General features: G+C 40.4%; 1 protein-coding gene across 4 annotated transcripts in view; it reads right to left on the minus strand.

Moving 5' to 3' along the window:
- pde1cb (phosphodiesterase 1C, calmodulin-dependent b) overlaps positions 1 to 22907 on the minus strand; it is a 316561-nt gene that overhangs the window by 53409 nt on the left and 240245 nt on the right. For all 4 annotated transcript variants that reach the window (XM_061921038.1, XM_061921040.1, XM_061921039.1 and 1 more), the window contains 4 exons: positions 21784 to 21966; positions 17058 to 17124; positions 16785 to 16901; positions 8160 to 8300 (listed from right to left, as the gene is read on the minus strand). In XM_061921038.1, coding sequence (XP_061777022.1) covers positions 8160 to 8300; positions 16785 to 16901; positions 17058 to 17124; positions 21784 to 21966 — 508 coding nt within the window. The remainder of the gene's footprint in view (positions 1 to 8159; positions 8301 to 16784; positions 16902 to 17057; positions 17125 to 21783; positions 21967 to 22907) is intronic.

Here is a 22907-nt window from a genome sequence, read left to right on the forward strand (position 1 = left end):
GTTGTTGAAGGAGGGAGGGAGGTCAGAGCGGCTATCACTGAGGTGTCCTCGGGGGGATGTTATCACAACAGTCGTCTCCTGTTATGAGCAGCGTCAAGGTCATTTGAGGGAGTCGAAACGTAGATAAGGATTGTTGTTTTCCAAACGAGCTTGTCTGATCTTATCGTCCATGCTGGCTCTAAAGATGATCAATTTTCGCATTTCCTCTCCGTAAAGTGATCCGACTTATGATTCCGTTTGGAAATCCTCAGTCTGTGTTCCCACAGCTGGACCCGAGCCTTCCATTGCGACGGGCAGACTTTGGGCTCCTTGAACGGCTGCCATCGTCTTCAGAATTTGACGATACACCAAAGCGATGCCCAACCCTGCGATCACGCGTCCAAAAAGGTACGTCTTCCACTTCCTCGACGGGAACCACTGAGAGGCACATGATTCTCCACTCCTGCCAGGACCCTCTCACCTTCCCCGCAGCAATTACTCCAGCCAGGTTCCCCAGAACCTCTTTTCCTCGGATTTTGTCAATTGACTGGAGAGTCTTGGTGGTGCTGATCTCATCCCAGTCACTTCACACTCGGCTGCAAACCAATCCAAGTCCGAGTCCATGGTTCTTGCCCGGGAAAGGGTGCTGTGCCATCTCCTGGTTGGGGAGGAGACCCTGCCCCAAGTGGAGGAGTTCAAGTACCTCGGAGTCTTGTTCACGAGTGAGGGAAGAGTGGATCGTGAGATCGTCTTCAGCAGCGTCTTCAGTAATGCGGACGCTGTATCAATTCATTGTGGTGAAGAAGGAGCTGAGCCGGAAGGCAAAGCTCTCAATTTACCGGTCGATCAACGTTCCCATCCTCACCTATGGTCATGAGCTTTGGGTCATGACCGAAAGGATAAGATCACGGGTACAAGCGGCCCAAATGAGTTTGGGTCTCTCCCTTAGAGATAGGGTGAGAAGCTCTGCCATCCGGGAGGAACTCAAAGTAAAGCCGCTGCTCCTCCACATGGAGAGGAGCCAGGTGAGGTGGTTCGGGCATCTGGTCAGGATGCCACCCGAACGCCTCCCTAGGGAGGTGTTTAGGGCACGTCCAGCTGGTAGGAGGCCACGGGGAAGACCCAGGACACGTTGGGAAGACTATGTCTCCCGGCTGGCCTGGGAACGACTCGGGATCCCCCGGGAGGAGTTGGACCTCGGATAAGTGGAGGAAGATGGACAGATGTTTTTTTTGTTTCTTGTAGTTGATATTTTTCAATTTGCTCAATTGCGCTTGCGTTGCATGAGTGCAAGAAAATGAGCAAAACAAATGAACTTGCCTTCAAATGGCTGCACGTTGACGATGCGTTTATTAACTTTTAATGTGTGTGATTATGTTGTTTATTAATCTTTAATGTGTGTGATTATGTCGTTTATTAATCTTTAATGTGTGTGATTATGTCGTTTATTTACCTTTAATGTGTGTGATTATGTGGTTTATTAACCTTTAATGCGTGTGTTTATGTTGTTTATTAATCTTTAATGTGTGTCTTTATGTGGTTTATTAACCTTTAATGTGTGTGATTATGTCGTTTATTAACCTTTAATGTGTGTGATTATGTCGTTTATTTACCTTTAATGTGTGTGATTATGTCGTTTATTTACCTTTAATGTGTGTGATTATGTCGTTTATTTACCTTTAATGTGTGTGATTATGTCGTTTATTTACCTTTAATGTGTGTGATTATGTCGTTTATTTACCTTTAATGTGTGTGATTATGTTGTTTATTAACCTTTAATGTGTGTCTTTATGTGGTTTATTAACATTTAATGCGTGTGTTTATGTGGTTTATTAACCTTTAATGTGTGTGTTTATGTGGTTTATTAACCTTTAATGCGTGTGTTTATGTGGTTTATTAACCTTTAATGTGTGTGTTTATGTGGTTTATTAACCTTTAATACGTGTGTTTATGTGGTTTATTAACATTTAATGTGTGTCTTTATGTGGATTATTAACCTTTAATGCGTGTGTTTATGTCGTTTATTAATCTTTAATGTGTGTCTTTATGTGGTTTATTAACATTTAATGCGTGTGTTTATGTGGTTTATTAACCTTTAATGCGTGTGTTTATGTCGTTTATTAATCTTTAATGTGTGTCTTTATGTGGTTTATTAACCTTTAATGTGTGTGTTTATGTGGTTTATTAACCTTTAATGCGTGTGTTTATGTGGTTTATTAACCTTTAATGTGTGTCTTTATGTGGTTTATTAACATTTAATGTGTGTCTTTATGTGGTTTTTTAACCTTTAATGTGTGTCTTTATGTGGATTATTAACCTTTACTATGTGTGTTTATGTGGTTTATTAATCTTTAATATGTGTGTTTATGTGGTTTATTAACCTTTAATATGTGTGTTTATGTGGTTTATTAACCTTTAATATGTGTGTTTATGTGGTTTATTAACCTTTAATATGTCTTTATGTGGTTTATTAACCTTTAATGTGTGTCTTTATGTGGTTTATTAACCTTTAATGTGTGTCTTTATGTGGTTTATTAACATTTAATGCGTGTGTTTATGTGGTTTATTAACCTTTAATGTGTGTCTTTATGTGGTTTTTTAACCTTTAATGTGTGTCTTTATGTGGATTATTAACCTTTACTATGTGTGTTTATGTGGTTTATTAATCTTTAATATGTGTGTTTATGTGGTTTATTAACCTTTAATATGTGTGTTTATGTGGTTTATTAACCTTTAATATGTGTGTTTATGTGGTTTATTAACCTTTAATGTGTGTGTTTATGTGGTTTATTAACCTTTAATATGTGTCTTTATGTGGTTTATTAACCTTTAATGTGTGTCTTTATGTGGTTTATTAACCTTTAATGCGTGTGTTTATGTGGTTTATTAACCTTTAATGTGTGTGATTATGTGGTTTATTAACCTTTAATATGTGTGTTTATGTGGTTTATTAACCTTTACTATGTGTGTTTATGTGGTTTATTAACCTTTAATATGTGTGTTTATGTGGTTTATTAACCTTTAATATGTGTCTTTATGTGGTTTATTAACCTTTAATGTGTGTCTTTATGTGGTTTATTAACCTTTAATGTGTGTCTTTATGTGGTTTATTAACATTTAATGCGTGTGTTTATGTGGTTTATTAACCTTTAATGTGTGTCTTTATGTGGTTTTTTAACCTTTAATGTGTGTCTTTATGTGGATTATTAACCTTTACTATGTGTGTTTATGTGGTTTATTAATCTTTAATATGTGTGTTTATGTGGTTTATTAACCTTTAATATGTGTGTTTATGTGGTTTATTAACCTTTAATATGTGTGTTTATGTGGTTTATTAACCTTTAATGTGTGTGTTTATGTGGTTTATTAACCTTTAATATGTGTCTTTATGTGGTTTATTAACCTTTAATGCGTGTGTTTATGTGGTTTATTAACCTTTAATGTGTGTGATTATGTGGTTTATTAACCTTTAATATGTGTGTTTATGTGGTTTATTAACCTTTACTATGTGTGTTTATGTGGTTTATTAACCTTTAATATGTGTGTTTATGTGGTTTATTAATCTTTAATATGTGTGTTTATGTGGTTTATTAACCTTTAATATGTGTGTTTATGTGGTTTATTAATCTTTAATATGTGTGTTTATGTGGTTTATTAACCTTTAATATGTGTGTTTATGTGGTTTATTAACCTTTAATATGTGTGTTTATGTGGTTTATTAACCTTTAATATGTGTGTTTATGTGGTTTATTAACCTTTAATGTGTGTGTTTATGTGGTTTATTAATCTTTAATATGTGTGTTTATGTGGTTTATTAATCTTTAATATGTGTGTTTATGTGGTTTATTAACCTTTAATATGTGTGTTTATGTGGTTTATTAACATTTAATGCGTGTGTTTATGTGGTTTATTAACCTTTAATGTGTGTCTTTATGTGGTTTATTAACCTTTAATGCGTGTGTTTATGTGGTTTATTAACCTTTAATGTGTGTGATTATGTGGTTTATTAACCTTTAATGTGTGTGTTTATGTGGTTTATTAACCTTTAATGTGTGTGTTTATGTGGTTTATTAACCTTTAATATGTGTCTTTATGTGGATTATTAACCTTTACTATGTGTGTTTATGTGGTTTATTAACCTTTAATATGTGTGTTTATGTGGTTTATTAACCTTTAATGTGTGTGTTTATGTGGTTTATTAACCTTTAATATGTGTGTTTATGTGGTTTATTAACCTTTAATATGTGTGTTTATGTGGTTTATTAACCTTTAATGTGTGTGTTTATGTGGTTTATTAACCTTTAATGTGTGTCTTTATGTGGTTTATTAACCTTTAATGCGTGTGTTTATGTGGTTTATTAACCTTTAATGTGTGTGTTTATGTGGTTTATTAACCTTTAATGTGTGTCTTTATGTGGTTTATTAACCTTTAATGTGTGTGTTTATGTGGTTTATTAACCTTTAATGTGTGTCTTTATGTGGTTTATTAACCTTTAATGTGTGTCTTTATGTGGTTTATTAACCTTTAATGTGTGTGTTTATGTCGTTTATTAATCTTTAATGTGTGTCTTTATGTGGTTTATTAACCTTTAATGCGTGTGTTTATGTCGTTTATTAACCTTTAATGTGTGTCTTTATGTGGTTTATTAACCTTTAATGCGTGTGTTTATGTCGTTTATTAATCTTTAATGTGTGTGATTATGTGGTTTATTAACCTTTAATGTGTGTGATTATGTGGTTTATTAACCTTTAATGCGTATGTTTATGTGGTTTATTAACCTTTAATGTGTGTGATTATGTGGTTTATTAACCTTTAATGTGTGTGATTATGTGGTTTATTAACCTTTAATGTGTGTGTTTATGTGGTTTATTAACCTTTAATGTGTGTGTTTATGTGGTTTATTAACCTTTAATGTGTGTCTTTATGTGGTTTATTAACCTTTAATGTGTGTGTTTATGTGGTTTATTAACCTTTAATGTGTGTGATTATGTGGTTTATTAACCTTTAATGCGTGTGTTTATGTGGTTTATTAACCTTTAATGTGTGTGTTTATGTCGTTTATTAATCTTTAATATGTGTGTTTATGTGGTTTATTAACCTTTAATATGTGTGTTTATGTGGTTTATTAACCTTTAATATGTGTGTTTATGTGGTTTATTAACCTTTAATGTGTGTGTTTATGTGGTTTATTAACCTTTAATATGTGTGTTTATGTGGTTTATTAACCTTTAATATGTGTGTTTATGTGGTTTATTAACCTTTAATATGTGTGTTTATGTGGTTTATTAACCTTTAATATGTGTGTTTATGTGGTTTATTAACCTTTAATGTGTGTGTTTATGTGGTTTATTAACCTTTAATATGTGTGTTTATGTGGTTTATTAACCTTTAATGTGTGTGTTTATGTGGTTTATTAACCTTTAATATGTGTGTTTATGTGGTTTATTAACCTTTAATATGTGTGTTTATGTGGTTTATTAACCTTTAATATGTGTGTTTATGTGGTTTATTAACCTTTAATGTGTGTGATTATGTGGTTTATTAACCTTTAATGCGTGTGTTTATGTGGTTTATTAACCCTTAATGCGTGTGTTTATGTGGTTTATTAACCTTTAATGTGTGTGATTATGTGGTTTATTAACCTTTAATGTGTGTGTTTATGTGGTTTATTAACCTTTAATGTGTGTGATTATGTGGTTTATTAACCTTTAATGTGTGTGTTTATGTGGTTTATTAACCTTTAATGTGTGTGATTATGTGGTTTATTAACCTTTAATGTGTGTGTTTATGTGGTTTATTAACCTTTAATGTGTGTGTTTATGTGGTTTATTAACCTTTAATGTGTGTGATTATGTGGTTTATTAACCTTTAATGCGTATGTTTATGTGGTTTATTAACCTTTAATGTGTGTGTTTATGTCGTTTATTAATCTTTAATATGTGTGTTTATGTGGTTTATTAACCTTTAATATGTGTGTTTATGTGGTTTATTAACCTTTAATATGTGTGTTTATGTGGTTTATTAACCTTTAATATGTGTGTTTATGTGGTTTATTAACCTTTAATATGTGTGTTTATGTGGTTTATTAACCTTTAATATGTGTGTTTATGTGGTTTATTAACCTTTAATATGTGTGTTTATGTGGTTTATTAACCTTTAATATGTGTGTTTATGTGGTTTATTAACCTTTAATGTGTGTGATTATGTGGTTTATTAACCTTTAATGCGTGTGTTTATGTGGTTTATTAACCCTTAATGTGTGTGTTTATGTGGTTTATTAACATTTAATGCGTGTGTTTATGTGGTTTATTAACCCTTAATGTGTGTGTTTATGTGGTTTATTAACCTTTAATATGTGTGTTTATGTGGTGTGGGGAGCATGAAGAAGAAATGGAGCAAGATGAGGTTTCCCCCTGCGGTGTATTTCCTGCTGAGGGCCTTCTTTATGAATGACCTGTTGATTGTTGATTTAATGGAGTCCGCAGGGCTTACGGAATGATAAATGCTCTTCTCCGGCTCTCCGAGGAGAGCTTCCAGCAGCAGTAATGTGCGTCCATGCAGGGCGCAGCAGCAAAGGGAAGGCGACATGTGGACAGCTGTCATGGCCACCTTATTAAGGTGATGAAATAAAAACAGAGGAAGCAGGGCTGGCTGGAAGTCAGCATTGGAGGACATGGCTAGCAGTGTTTTGTTTTTTTGGAAGGATGGCTATTTTACAAAGAACAAGTGATAAGTAAAAGATAAGAAAAGAATAAGATGCAGATTTAAAGTCCTACTGAAATGAGATGTTCTTATTTAAACGGGGATAGCAGGTCCATTCTATGTGTCATACTTCATCAGTTCGCGATATTGCCAGATTTTTGCTGAAAGGATTTAGTAGAGAACATCCATGATAAAGTTTGCAACTTTCGGTCGCTAACAGAAAAGCCCTGCTTCTACCGGAAGTCGCAGACGATGATGTCACATGTTTGATGGCTCCTCACATATTCACATTGTTTTTAATGTCCTGGATATCAGTCACCCGCTACACAAATACATATTACCACTACCATCAGGGCGCAGGTACAGAACAATCCGGAGGGCACGCCTCAGGAAAAGCCTTATCCCTGCAGCTACAGCCGCCCTAAACAGCAAGCCCGGCCGAACCGTCTGATAAAGCCTGTAAATGTGTTGGTCATGTGTGATGTCTTTTTGTTATTTTTGTTTTGTGATGTGCAATGTCTATATGTTTAAATGTAGGGCAGTGAAAATGAATTTCCACACGTGGACCAATAAATCTAAATCTAAAATCTAAAATCTAATCTAATGGGAGCCTCCAAAAAAAAGTGCTATTTGGACTGATTTGAGCGAGGATGAAACATTCGTGTTTAAGAATATTGATAGCGACGAACTAGAAAAAAAAAAAAAAAAGTTGCAAAAATTCCGATGTTCTTAGACACATTTACGAAGTTAATTCCGTGAAATCCCTTATCTTTCTATTGTGTTGCTATTGTTTTAGTGAGTTAAATAGTACCTGATAGTCGGAAGGGTGTGTCCACGGGTGTCTCAGGGGAGTCGACGGCAGCTATGGACGGCACAAGCTCAGCTTTTCTCCGGTAAGAACTGACTTTTTAAGCACAATTTTCTCACCGAAACCTGCCGGTTGACATGTGGTCGGGATCCATGTTGGCTTGACCGCGCTCTGATCCATAGGAAAGTTTCAGCTCCGGGACTTTTAAACAAGGAATCACCGTGTGTTTGTGTGGCTAAAGGCTAAAGCTTCCCAACTCCATCTTTCTACTGTGACTTCTCCGATATTAATTGAACAAATTGCAAAAGATTCAGCAACACAGATGTCCAAAATACTGTGTAATTATGCTGTTAAAGCAGATGACTTTTAGCTGTGTGTGTGTGCAGCGCTCATATTTCCTAAAAACCCTTGACGTCTTGCGTACACGTCATCATTAGACTACGTTTCCAAGACGAAACTCCCGGGAAATTTAAAATTGTAATTTAGTAAACTAAAGCGGCCGTATTGGCATGTGTTGCAATGTTAATATTTCATCATTGATATATAAACTATCAGACTGTGTGGTGGCTAGTAGTGGCTTTCAGTAGGCCTTCAAACTTTAAGGCAAATCTACAGGTGTGTGTGTGTGTGTGTGTGTGTGTGTGTGTGTGTGTGCGAGGGTCTACTCACCACCATGCCAGTCTTCAGCAGCAAGTAGTGCACAGTCTGTGTGACGTCAGCAGCATGCATCAAGTTGTGGTAAGGGTTTTTATGCTTGCTGTAGCCCACTTCCAGAGCCTCCACAAAAGACACCACTGCAGAAATTGGGATCTGGTTGCAAAAAAACAAACAAAAAAAGCAGCCAACACAACATTTTGCAGCTTTTTGTTGTATGATGACATTCAGAAGAATACTTTCAAATGATGACAACCAATGTCACGTTGCAGCAGGACATTAAAAGTACTATTCTTACTTCCGACAACAAGGTTATTCAAAGATCTTGTATGTGACAGGAGCACTGTGCTGTGTTCAAGGACCCACTAATCCAGGGGTTGGCAACCCACGGCTCTGGAGCCGCATGCAGCTCTTTAGCGCCGCCCTAGTGGCTCTCTGGAGCTTTTTCAAAAATATATGAAAAATGGAAATGTTGAGGGGAAAAAAAACATATTTTTTGTTTTAATTTGGTTTCTGCAGGAGGACAAACATGACACAAACCTCCCTAATTAGCTCGGTTGGTAGAGCGGCCGTGCCAGCAACTTGAGGGTTGCAGGTTCGATTCCCGCTTCCGCCATCCTAGTCACTGCCGTTGTGTCCTTGGGCAAGACACTTTACCCACCTGCTCCCAGTGCCACCCACACTGGTTTAAATGTAACTTAGATATTGGGTTTCACTATGTCAAGCGCTTTGAGTCACTAGAGAAAAGCGCTATATAAATATAATTCAATTCAATTCAATTGTTATAAAGCACACTTTTTTTTATTAAACATGCTTCACTGCTTCGAGTATTTGGCGAGCGCCGTTTTGTCCTACTAATTTTGGCGGCCCTTGAACTCACCATAGTTTGTTTACATGTATAACTTTCTCCGACTTTCTAAGACGTGTTTTATGCCACTTTTTTTTTCTGTCTCATTTTGTCCACCAAACTTATAACGCTGTGCATGAATGCACAAATGTGAGTTTTGTTGATGTTATTGACTTGTGTGGAGTGCTAATCAGACATATTTGGTCACTGCATGATTGCAAGCTAATCGATGCTAACATGCTATTTAGGCTAGCTGTATGTACATATTGCATCATTATGCCTCATTTGTAGTAATATTTGAGCTCTTAGTTTCCTTTAAGTCCTTTTAATTCACTTTATATCTCATGACACACTATCTGTATGTAATATGGCTTTTAACTTTTTGTGGCTCCAGACGGATTAGTTTTTGTATTTTTGGTCCAATATGGTTGCCGACCCCTGCTTTAAACCAGAGGTGTCAAACTCATCTTCATTGAGGGCCACATCGCAGGAATGGCTGCTGGCCGCAATTCAAGGAAATACGGTATTTCAATTTTACTATTAAAAAAAACAAAGATGTTTTTGACCCAAAAGCCATAAAACCTTTTTTTTTTAAGTTGTTATAGAGATTTACTGTAAGCGTTAAATAAAAAATAATAATACAAATTTTACTTATTTTGAACATTTTATTAACTGAGACCCTTTATAGTCCCCGGGACCCCTAAAGGTAAAATACATTTTAAAAATCCATATATTTTGTTATTGTTTGAAAATGAAAAATATCAAAATGGCTCCCGCATGCTTTCATTTTTCCGTGTGTGGCCCTCTGTGGAAAAACTTTGGACACCCCTGTTGCAAGCTAATCGATGCTAACATGCTATTTAGGCTAGTTATATGTACATATTGCATCATTATGCCTCATTTGTAGTAATATTTGAGCTCATTTAGTTCCTTTAAGTCTTCTTAGTTCAATTTGTATCTCATGACACACAATCTGTATGTAATCCATCCATCCATTTTCTACCGCTTATTCCCTTTCGGGGTCGCTGGCGCCTATCTCAGCTACAATCGGGCGGAAGGCGGGGTACACCCTGGACAAGTCGCCACCTAATTGCAGGGCCAACACAGATAGACAGACAACATTCACACACTAGGGACCATTTAGTGTTGCCAATCAACCTATCCCCAGGTGCATGTCTTTGGAAGTGGGAGGGGCCTATCCCCAGGTGCATGTCTTTGGAGGTGGGAGGGGCCTATCCCCAGGTGCATGTCTTTGGAGGTGGGAGGAAGCCGGAGTACCCGGAGGGAACCCACGCATTCACGGGGAGAACATGCAAACTCCACACAGAAAGATCCCGAGCCTGGATTTGAACCCAGGACTGCAGGACCTTCGTATTGTGAGGCAGACGCACTAACCCCTCTGCCACCGTGAAGCCTAATCTGTATGTAATATGGCTTTTAATTTTTTGCGGCTCCAGACGGATTTGTCTTTATATTTTTGGTCCAATATGGCTCTTTCAACATTTTGGATTGCCGACCCCTGCACTAGTCAAATATTCTACATTTGACAGTAACACATGTTTTTTATGATATACTGCAACAAAGCTAGTCAAAGATCCTGTGTAAGACAAGAGCAGCTACTTTTAAACATCTACTATAGTGTAACATCACCTTTTAAACACTCCTCTCAATCATAGGAGCATCCTGCTGTTTTCAAGGCTGTACTACAAAAAAATAAATAAAAAAAAATTAAAAAATAATAATAATGATAATACATTTTATTTGGTATAGCGCTTTTCAGTGTACTCACTCGTCAAAGATCCGATGTACTGTAGCAATCAGCTACTTCTTCAAGACAAAGTGCAAAAAAAGCTAATCAAAGATTCTACATATAAAAAGTGTGCTTTGATGTGTTTAAAGATTTAGTCCAAAAACAGTAGGAAAAAGTAAAACATCCTACTGATAATACACTATATTGCCAAAAGTATTTGGCCACCCGCCTTGAAGTGCCATCCCATTCCTCACCCATAGGGTTCAATATGATGTGGATCCACTTTTTGCAGCTATTACAGCTTCGACTCTTCTGGGAAGGCTGTCCACAAGGTTGCGGAGTGTCTTTATAGGAATGTTCCACCATTCTACCAATAGCACATTGGTGAGGTCACGCACTGATGTTGGTGGCAAAGGCCTGGCTCTCAGTCTCTGTTCTAACCAGGTTCAGGTCAGGACTCTGTGCAGGCCAGTCAAGTTCATCCACACCAGACTCTGTCATCCATGCCTTTATGGACCTTGCTTGGTGCACTGGTGCACAGTCATATTGGAAGAGGAAGGGGCCCGTTCCAAACTGTTACCACAAGGTTGGGAGCATGAAATTATCCAAAATGTGTTGCTATCCTGGAGCATTCAAAGTTCCTTTCACTGGAACTAAAGGCCCAAGCTCAACTCCTGAAAAACAACCGAACACCATAATTCCTCCTCCACCAAATGTCACACTCGGCACAATGCAGTCCCAAATGTAGCGTTCTCCTGGCAACCTCCAAACCCAGACTGGTCCACCAGATTGCCAGATGGAAAAGTGTGATTCATCAGTACAGAGAAGGCTCTAGAGTCCAGTGGCTCTAGAGTCCAGTGGCGACGTGCTTTACAACACTGCATCCCACGCTTTGCATTGGACTTGCTGATCAGCCATGGAAACCCATTCCATGAAGCTCTCTGCGTACTGTACGTGGGCTAATTGGAAGGTGACATGAAGTTTGGAGCTCTGTAGCAACTGACTGTGCATAAAGTCTTTCCACTATGCTGACCTCTCTGTCAGTTTACCTGGCCTACCACTTGGTGGCTGAGTTGCTGTTGTTCCCAAACTCTTCACTTTTCTTATAATAAAGTTGACTTTGGAATATTTAGGAGCGAGCAAATTTTATGACTGGATTTGTTGCACAGGTGGCATCCTGTGACAGTTCCACGCTGGAAATCACTGAGAGTGGCCCATTCTTTCACAAATGTTTGTAGAAACAGTCTCCTTGCCTAAGTGCTTGATTTGATACACCGGGCCAAGTGATTAGGACACCTGGTTCTTATCATTTTGATGGCTGGCCAAATACTTTTGGCAATATAGTGTATGTGTGATCTGCTGTTTCTAAGACATGCAGTATAACAAAGATCCTTTCCAAGACAGGCACAATCTGCTGTTTTTTTTTTTTTTTATTACTACGAGTCAAATATTTTTCTCATGAGAAGAGCACTGATATTTTTATTTTTTTCATATTTTGCAAAAACGGTTGTCAAAGATCCTCTATATCAGTGCTTCTCAACCTTTTTTCAGTGATGTACCCCCTGTGAACATTTTTTTTTTTAATTCAAGTACCCCCTAATCAGAGCAAAGCATTTTTGGTTGAAAAAAGAGATAAAGAAGTAAAATACAGCACTATGTCATCAGTTTCTGATTTATTAAATTGTGTAACAGTGCAAAATATTGCTAATTTGTAGTGGTCTTTCTTGAACTATTAGGAAAAATAGATGTAAAAATAACTAAAAACTTGTTGAAAAATAAACAAGTGATTCAATCATAAATAAAGATTTCTACACATAAAAGTAATCATCAACTTAAAGTGCCCTCTTTGGGGATTGTAATAGAGATCCATCTGGATTCATCAACTTCATTCTAAACATTTCTTCACAAAAAAAGAAATCTTTAACATCAATATTTATGGAACATGTCCACAAACAATCTAGCTGTCAACACTGAATATTGCATTGTTGCATTTCTTTTCACAGTTTATGAACTTACATTCCTATTTTGTTGAAGTATTATTAAATGAATATATTTGTAAATTATTTTTTAATTGTTGCTATTTTTAGAATATTTAAAAAAAAAAATCTCACGTACCCCTTGGCATACCTTCAAGTACCCCCAGGGGTACACGTACCACCATTTGAGAACCACTGCTTTTTATGACAGGAGCAATCAGCTACTTTCAAAAGTAAAAGTGCAGACACTCTAGTCAAATATTCTACATTATGACATAAAATTGGGATTTTCTTTTTTTAAGTATTCACTGCAAATTACAAACAAACAGTAAAATAGTCAGATATCAGACGTATGACAAGTGGGATCTGCTGTTAACACGCTTTTCAAAGATCCTCCTCAGCATGTTTAACTACATTGCAATACGATGGTCCTGCAGTCCTGGGTTCAAATCCAGGCTCGGGATCTTTCTGTGTGGAGTTTGCATGTTCTCCCCGTGACTGCGTGGGTTCCCTCCGGGTACTCCGGCTTCCTCCCACCTCCAAAGACATGCACCTGGGGATAGGCCCCTCCCACCTCCAAAGAAATGTACCTGGGGATAGGCCCCTCCCACCTCCAAAGACATGCACCTGGGGATAGACCTCTCCCACCTCCAAAGACATACACCTGGGGATAGGCCCCTCCCACCTCCAAAGACATGCACCTGGGGATAGGCCCCTCCCACCTTCAAAGAAATGCACCTGGGGATAGGCCCCTCCCACCTCCAAAGACATGCACCTGGGGATAGGCCCCTCCCACCTCCAAAGACATGCACCTGGGGATAGGCCCTTCCCACTTCCAAAGACATGCACCTGGGAATAGGCCCCTCCCACCTCCAAAGACATACACCTGGGGATAGGCCCCTCCCACCTCCAAAGACATGCACCTGGGGATAGGCCCCTCCCACCTTCAAAGAAATGCACCTGGGGATAGGCCCCTCCCACCTCCAAAGACATGCACCTGGGGATAGGCCCCTCCCACCTCCAAAGACATACACCTGGGGATAGGCCCCTCCCACCTCCAAAGACATGCACCTGGGGATAGGCCCCTCCCACCTTCAAAGAAATGCACCTGGGGATAGGCCCCTCCCACCTCCAAAGACATACACCTGGGGATAGGCCCCTCCCACCTCCAAAGACATGCACCTGGGGATAGGCCCCTCCCACCTTCAAAGAAATGCACCTGGGGATAGGCCCCTCCCACCTCCAAAGACATGCACCTGGGGATAGGCCCCTCCCACCTCCAAAGACATGCACCTGGGGATAGGCCCTTCCCACTTCCAAAGACATGCACCTGGGAATAGGCCCCTCCCACCTCCAAAGACATACACCTGGGGATAGGCCCCTCCCACCTCCAAAGACATGCACCTGGGGATAGGCCCCTCCCACCTTCAAAGAAATGCACCTGGGGATAGGCCCCTCCCACCTCCAAAGACATGCACCTGGGGATAGGTTGATTGGCAACACTAAATGGTCCCTAGTGTGTGAATGTTGTCTGTCTATCTGTGTTGGCCCTGCGATGAGGTGGCAACTTGTCCAGGGTGTACCCTGCCTTCCGCTCGATTGTAGCTGGGATGGGCGCCAGCGCCCCCGGCGACCCCAAAAGGGAATAAGCGGTAGGAAATGGATGGATGGATGGATGAAATATAGTCAAAGATCTTCTGTGTGAGAGAAAAATAGTCAAAGATCCTCTCTCCATGATGGGAGCGCTCTTCAGTTTCAGAACCACTTGTCAAAGATCCTCCATCCACGTTTCCATCAAAGTGTTGCCAAACAAAAGAGGAGTTGTTGTGAACGTGGAGACAGTCCAACGTGGTGAACGAGCCGCTGGATCAGCAGCATTTCACAAAATGTCCCCCGCAGCGAGCGAGGCTGCAGTTGTAAAATGGATTGTGCGTATTTAGGCTGTGATTACGTATTGATGCCAGCTGCATCGCTGCCGTCGTTTACTAGCACGCCACCTCACTTTAAGCGGCGTGGCGTCGGCTATGAGACGCAGATCAATATGAACTTCACAGAAACTCTGCTAAAAGTCCGTGTTCAAAAACAAAACACATTATTATTATTTGACATATTTCATCTTGGGGCTTCACGGTGGCAGAGGGGTTAGTGCGTCTGCCTCACAATACAAAGGTCCTGCAGTCCTGGGTTCAAATCCAGGCTCGGGATCTTTCTGTGTGGAGTTTGCATGTTCTCCCCGTGAATGCGTGGGTTCCCTCCGGGTACTCCGGCTTCCTCCCACTTCCAAAGACATGCACCTGGGGATAGGCCCCTCCCACCTCCAAAGACATGCACCTGGGGATAGGCCCCTCCCATCTCCAAAGACATGCACCTGGGGATAGGCCCCTCCCACCTCCAAAGACATGCACCTGGGGATAGGCCCCTCCCACCTCCAAAGACATGCACCTGGGGATAGCCCCCTCCCACCTCCAAAGACATGCACCTGGGGATAGGCCCCTCCCACCTCCAAAGACATGCACCTGGGGATAGGCCCCTCCCACCTCCAAAGACATGCACCTGGGGATAGGCCCCTCCCACCTCCAAAGACATGCACCTGGGGATAGGCCCCTCCCACCTCCAAAGACATGCACCTGGGGATAGGCCCCTCCCACTTCCAAAGACATGCACCTGGGGATAGGCCCCTCCCACCTCCAAAGACATGCACCTGGGGATAGGTTGATTGGCAACACTAAATTGGCCCTAGTGTGTGAATGTTGTCTGTCTATCTGTGTTGGCCCTGCGATGAGGTGGCGACTTGTCCAGGGTGTACCCCGCCTTCCGCCCGACTGTAGCTGAGATAGGCGCCAGCGCCCCCCGCGACCCCGTAAGGGAATAAGCGGTAGAAAATGGATGGGTTCCATGGCACATTACATTGTCCCTAGTGTGTGAATGTTGTCTGTCTATCTGTGTTGGCCCTGCGATGAGGTGGCGACTTGTCCAGGGTGTACCCTGCCTCCCGCCCGATTGTAGCTGAGATAGGCGCCAGCGCCCCCCGTGACCCCAAAAGGAAATAAGCGGTAGAAAATGGATGGGTTCCATGGCAACACTAAATGGTCCCTAGTGTGTGAATGTTGTCTGTCTATCTGTGTTGGCCCTGCGATGAGGTGGCGACTTGTCCAGGGTGTACCCTGCCTTCCGCCCGATTGTAGCTGAGATAGGCGCCAGCGCCCCCCGTGACCCCAAAAGGAAATAAGCGGTAGAAAATGGATGGGTTCCATGGCAACACTAAATGGTCCCTAGTGTGTGAATGTTGTCTGTCTATCTGTGTTGGCCCTGCGATGAGGTGGCGACTTGTCCAGGGTGTACCCTGCCTCCCGCCCGATTGTAGCTGAGATAGGCGCCAGCGCCCCCCGCGACCCCGTAAGGGAATAAGCGGTAGAAAATGGATGGGTTCCATGGCACATTACATTGTCCCTAGTGTGTGAATGTTGTCTGTCTATCTGTGTTGGCCCTGCGATGAGGTGGCGACTTGTCCAGGGTGTACCCTGCCTCCCGCCCGATTGTAGCTGAGATAGGCGCCAGCGCCCCCCGTGACCCCAAAAGGAAATAAGCGGTAGAAAATGGATGGGTTCCATGGCAACACTAAATGGTCCCTAGTGTGTGAATGTTGTCTGTCTATCTGTGTTGGCCCTGCGATGAGGTGGCGACTTGTCCAGGGTGTACCCTGCCTTCCGCCCGATTGTAGCTGAGATAGGCGCCAGCGCCCCCCGTGACCCCAAAAGGAAATAAGCGGTAGAAAATGGATGGGTTCCATGGCAACACTAAATGGTCCCTAGTGTGTGAATGTTGTCTGTCTATCTGTGTTGGCCCTGCGATGAGGTGGCGACTTGTCCAGGGTGTACACCGCCTTCCGCCCGATTGTAGCTGAGATAGGCGCCAGCGCCACCCGCGACCCCAGAAGGGAATAAGCGGTAGAAAATGGATGGATGGATGGATATTTCATCTTACTTAGATTTGACTTTTTGCAATGCGGTCAAAGCTTTAACCCTTCATTTTTCCATGGCCGTGACACAAAAGTTGAGTGTTTGTACCTTGAAGCGACTGATGAGGTCGTATCTGGTGAGCAGCTCGTAGAAAATGAACTTAAGCGCGTGGTCGCCGCTGGCTTCGTTGAGAGCGAACACGTCAAATGACCACTTGTCGACATTCTGCGGGAGAGAAAAGGACGTCTGTTCCTCTTGTTTTGCCATCGCCTTCAAATTGTGTGATCATACAAGCTGGGACACATTGTTGTCTTTTTTTCCATATGAGGTGTCATTTACTGTTTGCCAGCTTGAATGTGATTGGAGGGCAGGTGTTCATACCTTGAGCACAGATATAACGGAGGGGGGGTAGCTGAGTCCCACCAAGTTGGAGGTGCGGCGGTACATCCTGTTTGGATGAGATAAAACACATCAAACACACACACACACACACACACACACACACTGAAGCGGCCCCTAACAACAACCCAGGTGATTTCCCGCTAAGGTCTCAATTCCACACTCAACTGTGACTAAAGATAAAAAGGATGACGAGTAAAGCGTCAGGATTTTTGTTTTAAAAGTCCCATATTTTTGTATTTTTTAACGTTTCAGGGGTACAGAATATATTGGAAGTTAAATCTAACCTTGATGCTGGAATGTAGACCCTTTAAAGTGCTCTTATTACGCAAACCCCTCATTTCTTATCTGATAGTAGCTGGTTTTATGTATTTTGGACAACCATAAGTCCTTAAAATAGAATAGAATAAAATATAAAGTACTTTATCCATCATCTTCCGCTTATCCGAGGTCGGGTCGCGGGGGCAGCAGCCTAAGCAGGGAAGCCCAGACTTCCCTCTCCCCAGCCACTTCGTCTAGCTCTTCCCGGGGGATCCCGAGGCGTTCCCAGGACAGCCAGGAGACATAGTCTTCCCAACGTGTCCTGGGTCTTCCCCGTGGCCTCCTACTTTATTGACCCCTGGTGGAAAGTCAGCACCAAAGTTCTCTCACAGACCTCTCTCTTCTCGCTGGTCTTTAGCCTGAGCTGAGCCTGCCCACTAGGCCACCATTCCTAGTCTCCCCGTCTCCCCCTCGCTTTATTTTTTTTTTTTCAATTTGTTGCACTTTTATTATTATTTTTATCTTGCAATTTTACTTTATATTGGGGGCCGATATATATATATATATATATATATATATGTGTGTGTGTGTGAATATACACTTGTATACATATATACACATACAAGTGTGTATATATACATATATATATACATATATATATATATATATAAATAAATAAATGATAAATGGGTTGTACTTGTATAGCGCTTTTCTACCTTCAAGGTACTCAAAGCGCTTTGACACTACTTCCACATTTACCCATTCACACACACATTCACACACTGATGGAGGGAGCTGCCATGCAAGGCGCCAACCAGCACCCATCAGGAGCAAGGGTGAAGTGTCTTGCTCAGGACACAACGGACGTGACGAGGTTGGTACTAGGTGGGGATTGAACCAGGGACCCTCGGGTTGCGCACGGCCACTCTCCCACTGCGCCACGCCGTATATATATATATATATATACATATACATATATATATATATATATATATATATATATACATATATATACAAATATATACAAATAGATACACACACACACATATATATATATATATATATATATATATATATATATATATATATATATATATATATATATATATATATATATATATATATACATATATATACATATATATACAAATATATACAAATAGATACACACACACACACATATATATATATATATATATATTAGGGGTGTAGGAAAAAATCGATTCGAGTTTGAATCACGATTCTCACGTTGTGCGATTCAGAATCGATTCTCATTTTTAAAAAATCGTTTTTTTTTATCAATCCAACAAAACAATACACAGCAATACCATAACATTGCAATCCAATTCCAAAACCAAACCTGAGCCAGCAACACTCAGAACTGCAATAAACAGAGCCATAGAGAGGAGACACAAACATGACACAGAACAAACCAAAAGTAGTGCAACAAAAATGAATATTATCAACAACAGTATCAATATTAGTTATAATTTCAGCATAGCAATGATTAAAAAATCCCTCATTGACATAATGCTTGGTGCTTCGTCTAAGTCAGGGGTCACCAACCTTTTTGAAACCAAGAGCTACTTCTTGGGTACTGATTAATGTGAAGGGCTACCAGTTTGATACACACTTAAATAAATTGCCAGAAATAGCCAATTTGCTCAGTTTACCTTTAATAAATAAATATATATATATAAAAAAATGGGTATTTCTGTCTGTCATTCCGTCGTACATTTTTCTTTTCCTTTTACAGAAGGTTTTTTGTAGAGAATAAATGATGAAAAAAACACTTAATTGAACGGTTTAAAAGAGGAGAAAACAAGAAAAAAATGAAAATTTAATTTTGAAACATATTTTATCTTCAAATTCGACTCTTTAAAATTCAAAATTCAACCGAAATAATTAAGAGAAATACCAACTAATTTGAATCTTTTTGAAAAAATAAAAAAAAAAGAATTTATGGAATATCATTAGTAATTTTTCCTGATTAAGATTAATTTTTAGAATTTTGATGACATGTTTTAAATAGGTTAAAATCCAATCTGCATTTTGTTAGAATATATAACAAATTGGACCAAGCTATATTTCTAACAAAGACAAATCCTTATTTCTTCTAGATTTTCCAGAACAAAAATTTTAAAAGAAATTTAAAAGACTTTAAAATAAGATTTAAATTTGAATCTACAGATTTTCTAGATTTGCCAGAATATATATTTTTAAATTTTAATCATAATAAGCTTGAAGAAATATTTCACAAGTATTCTTCGTCGAAAAAACAGAAGCTAAAATTAAGAATTAAATTAAAATGTATTTATTATTCTTTACAATAAAAAATAAATTAATTACTTGAACATTGATTTAAATTGTCAGGAAAGAAAAGGAAGGAACTTAAAAGGTAAAAAGGTATATGTGTTTAAAAATCCTAAAATCATTTTTAAGGTTGTATTTTTTTCTCTAAAATTGTCTTTCTGAAAGTTATAAGAAGCAAAGTAAAAGAATAAATTAATTTATTTAAACAAGTGAAAACCAAGTCTTTAAAATATTTATTTGGATTTTCAAATTCTATTTGAGTTTTGTCTCTCTTAGAATTAAAAATGTCGAGCAAAGTGAGACCAGCTTGCTAGTAAATAAATACAATTTAAAAAATAGAGGCAGCTCACTGGTAAGTGCTGCTATTTCGAGCTATTTTTAGAACAGGCCAGCGGGCGACTCATCAGGTCCTTACGGGCGACCAAGTGCCCGCGGGCACCGCGTTGGTGACCCCTGGGTTAGATTGTCCGCCCTGACATGGGTAGGTTGTGGAAGTGAAGTGGTGGATTATATTTATATAGCGCTTTTTCTCAAGTGACTCAAAGCGCTTTACATAGTGAAACCCAATATCTAAGTTACATTTAAAGCAGTGTGGGTGGCACTGGGAGCAGGTGGGTAAAGTGTCTTGCCCAAGGACACAACGGCAGTAACTAGGATGGCACAAGCGGGAATCGAACCTGCAACCCTCAAGTTGCTGGCACGGCCACTCTACCAACCGAGCTATTCCGAGGTTGTGAGTTTGAACCCTATAAAAATGGGAGCCATTACCTCCCTGCTTGGCACTCAGCATCAAGGCTTGGAATTGGGGGTTAAATGGGTTCTACTTGTATAGCGCTTTTCTACCTTCAAGGTACTCAAAGCGCTTTGACACTACTTCCACATTCACACACACATTCACACACTGATGGAGGGAGCTGCCATGCAAGGCGCTAACCAGCACCCATCAGGAGCAAGGGTGAAGTGTCTTGCTCAAGGACACAACGGACGTGACGGGGTTGGTACTAGGTGGGCATTGAACCAGGGACCCTCGGGTTGCGCACAGCCACTCTCCCACTGCGCCACGCCGTTGTCATATTTGTATCCTAAATTAACAGCAAAATACACAGTAGACTCCTGCTATTCCCAAATAATGAACACATTCATTAAAGACTCCAAATGTGCCTATTTTTGGTACTCTAAACCCGAAACTATGCCGCTCACAGTCTTTAAGCGCACTTTTCATTTTCACACATTAAAAAACAATTACAACCATGCAGCCAATTATGTCCTGCTAGAAAATGTTGTGTAAATTGCTGGATTTATAGCTGCAACACTCTTTCTAACAAATCACTTTCTTTTTGAGTCACCATAAAAATGATTATTTATCTTTTTTTTTTAGTAGGGAAAATGGGCGAGGCTGCATTCTACAGCGACTCCGGAAAAAGATGACAAAAAAGACAGCTTTTACAGGTAGTGTATCATCAAGCCCCTAACTATCATTGCAATTCAACTTGAATTAAAGAAAACATAACACATTGAACTAAAAAAATCCATTGGCTCACAAGAATGACTAAAAAGTAAACAAAAGGTTAATTTACAAAAGTTATATTTTGCCGTATTCGTACTCGTATTCGTAAATCATCAAAAATGATTCCCGGGCGCTGCCACCGCTGCTGCTCACTGCTCCCCTCACCACCCAGGGAGTGATCAAGGTGAATGGTCAAATGCAGAGAATAAAATCAACACACTTAGTGTGTGTGTGACTATCATTGCTACTTTACCTTGATTCTGTTCAGTAAAGATTCCTTTGCACACAAGTTCAGATTTTGCGTGTGCAATCAAGTTTGCACGTGTTTTAGTAGATCAGGCCCTAAATGTTCTACCAGGCAGTCCATGTGGTCCACATTTGATTTTTTTTTGTTAATTTGCATTCACTATATGATTAATCGAGGCAACGGAACATACATCTTTTAAGCGTTGACTGGTTGCAGCCTAATTAGAAGGTGGTCATAACGTCCATTAGAGGGGACCTTCAATGACGTCTTTGTTTCCCGGGTGAATGTCAGCTAAACAAACGTGTTTGAGGCACACTCATTTGCATACAGCAAGTTGGAGGTTCACAAAGCATGCACAGCTTATTATGAATAAGTTTTACCTTTCCACAAAAATCCCAGCCTGGACGGCATGGACGATGCTGCGGAAGCGAGGTTTCTCCTCATTGCGTCGCAGCATCAAACCCATCTGCCGGGTGAAGGTGGAGGCCAGCCAGTCGCGCACCTCGGAGGGTACCGACTCGGACTGGATGTCGCTGAGCTCATCCTCTGTGTCCACCAGGCGCCTGCAAGAGCCCAGGTGGAAAAGGTGAAAAGAGAAAATGGCCAAAAACCATCAAAATTTTAGGCAAGGTCAAAAAGATTGAAAACATCCGGTTCCGGGTCAACGTGAATGACTGCTCGCTGACTGCTCTTGTTGCAAAAAAGCTAAGTATCGTTCTATCTGTGTGATTTTAACTGTTTTGCAGCTTTATTTACAACTTATCGAACATATTTAATAGTTCAATTTAACTTGCAAATCACCCGATCTCTGTCTCACCACTCCGCCCTCAGCTAGCTAGCTGCTAAGCTAACGAGGCTAGCGGAGAAAGGCAGCGCCGGTCTGAAGGAAGCTTCTCCCCCGCCACCGTGACCACCACTTCCCGAAGACAGCTGGCACTCCACTCGGCGACGGAAAGTTTCTGTGAGTATGGCTTCCTGCGCTTCGTGCACTTTACTCATGGATAGGTTGGCTTTGCTAGAGAGCCGTGTCCGCCAGTTAGAGCAGTGTAATTTCGTAACTTTAGATGTTGCGGACACATCTGCTAGCGTTAGCTGTAGCGAGCTAACTAGCCCAGCTTGTAGCAGCCCTAATCGGCCTACAAGCTACGGTGTACCGGTTGAGACGCATAATAGATTTAGCCCTTTAGCTAGTCCTACACCCCAGTCTACCGGGCACCACACTTTAGTCATAGGGGACTCCATCACCCGAAACATAAAGCTTAGCAAACCAGCCACAATTAAGTGTATTCCCGGGGGCAGAGCACCTGACATTGAAGCTAATCTTAGGGAGCTAACTCGCAACAGGTCTAGTAAGCACGTACGGCAGGCTAACCGCACCACTAGTTATGCGAATATAGTAATACACGTTGGCTCCAATGACGTTAGGATGAGACAATCAGAGATTACAAAGAGAAACATAGCCAGGGCTTGTAATCTCGCCAGAAAGATGTCCAGGCATCGAGTA

The sequence above is a fragment of the Nerophis ophidion genome, linkage group LG14 (assembly GCF_033978795.1).
Source record: "Nerophis ophidion isolate RoL-2023_Sa linkage group LG14, RoL_Noph_v1.0, whole genome shotgun sequence".
NCBI lineage: Eukaryota > Metazoa > Chordata > Actinopteri > Syngnathiformes > Syngnathidae > Nerophis > Nerophis ophidion.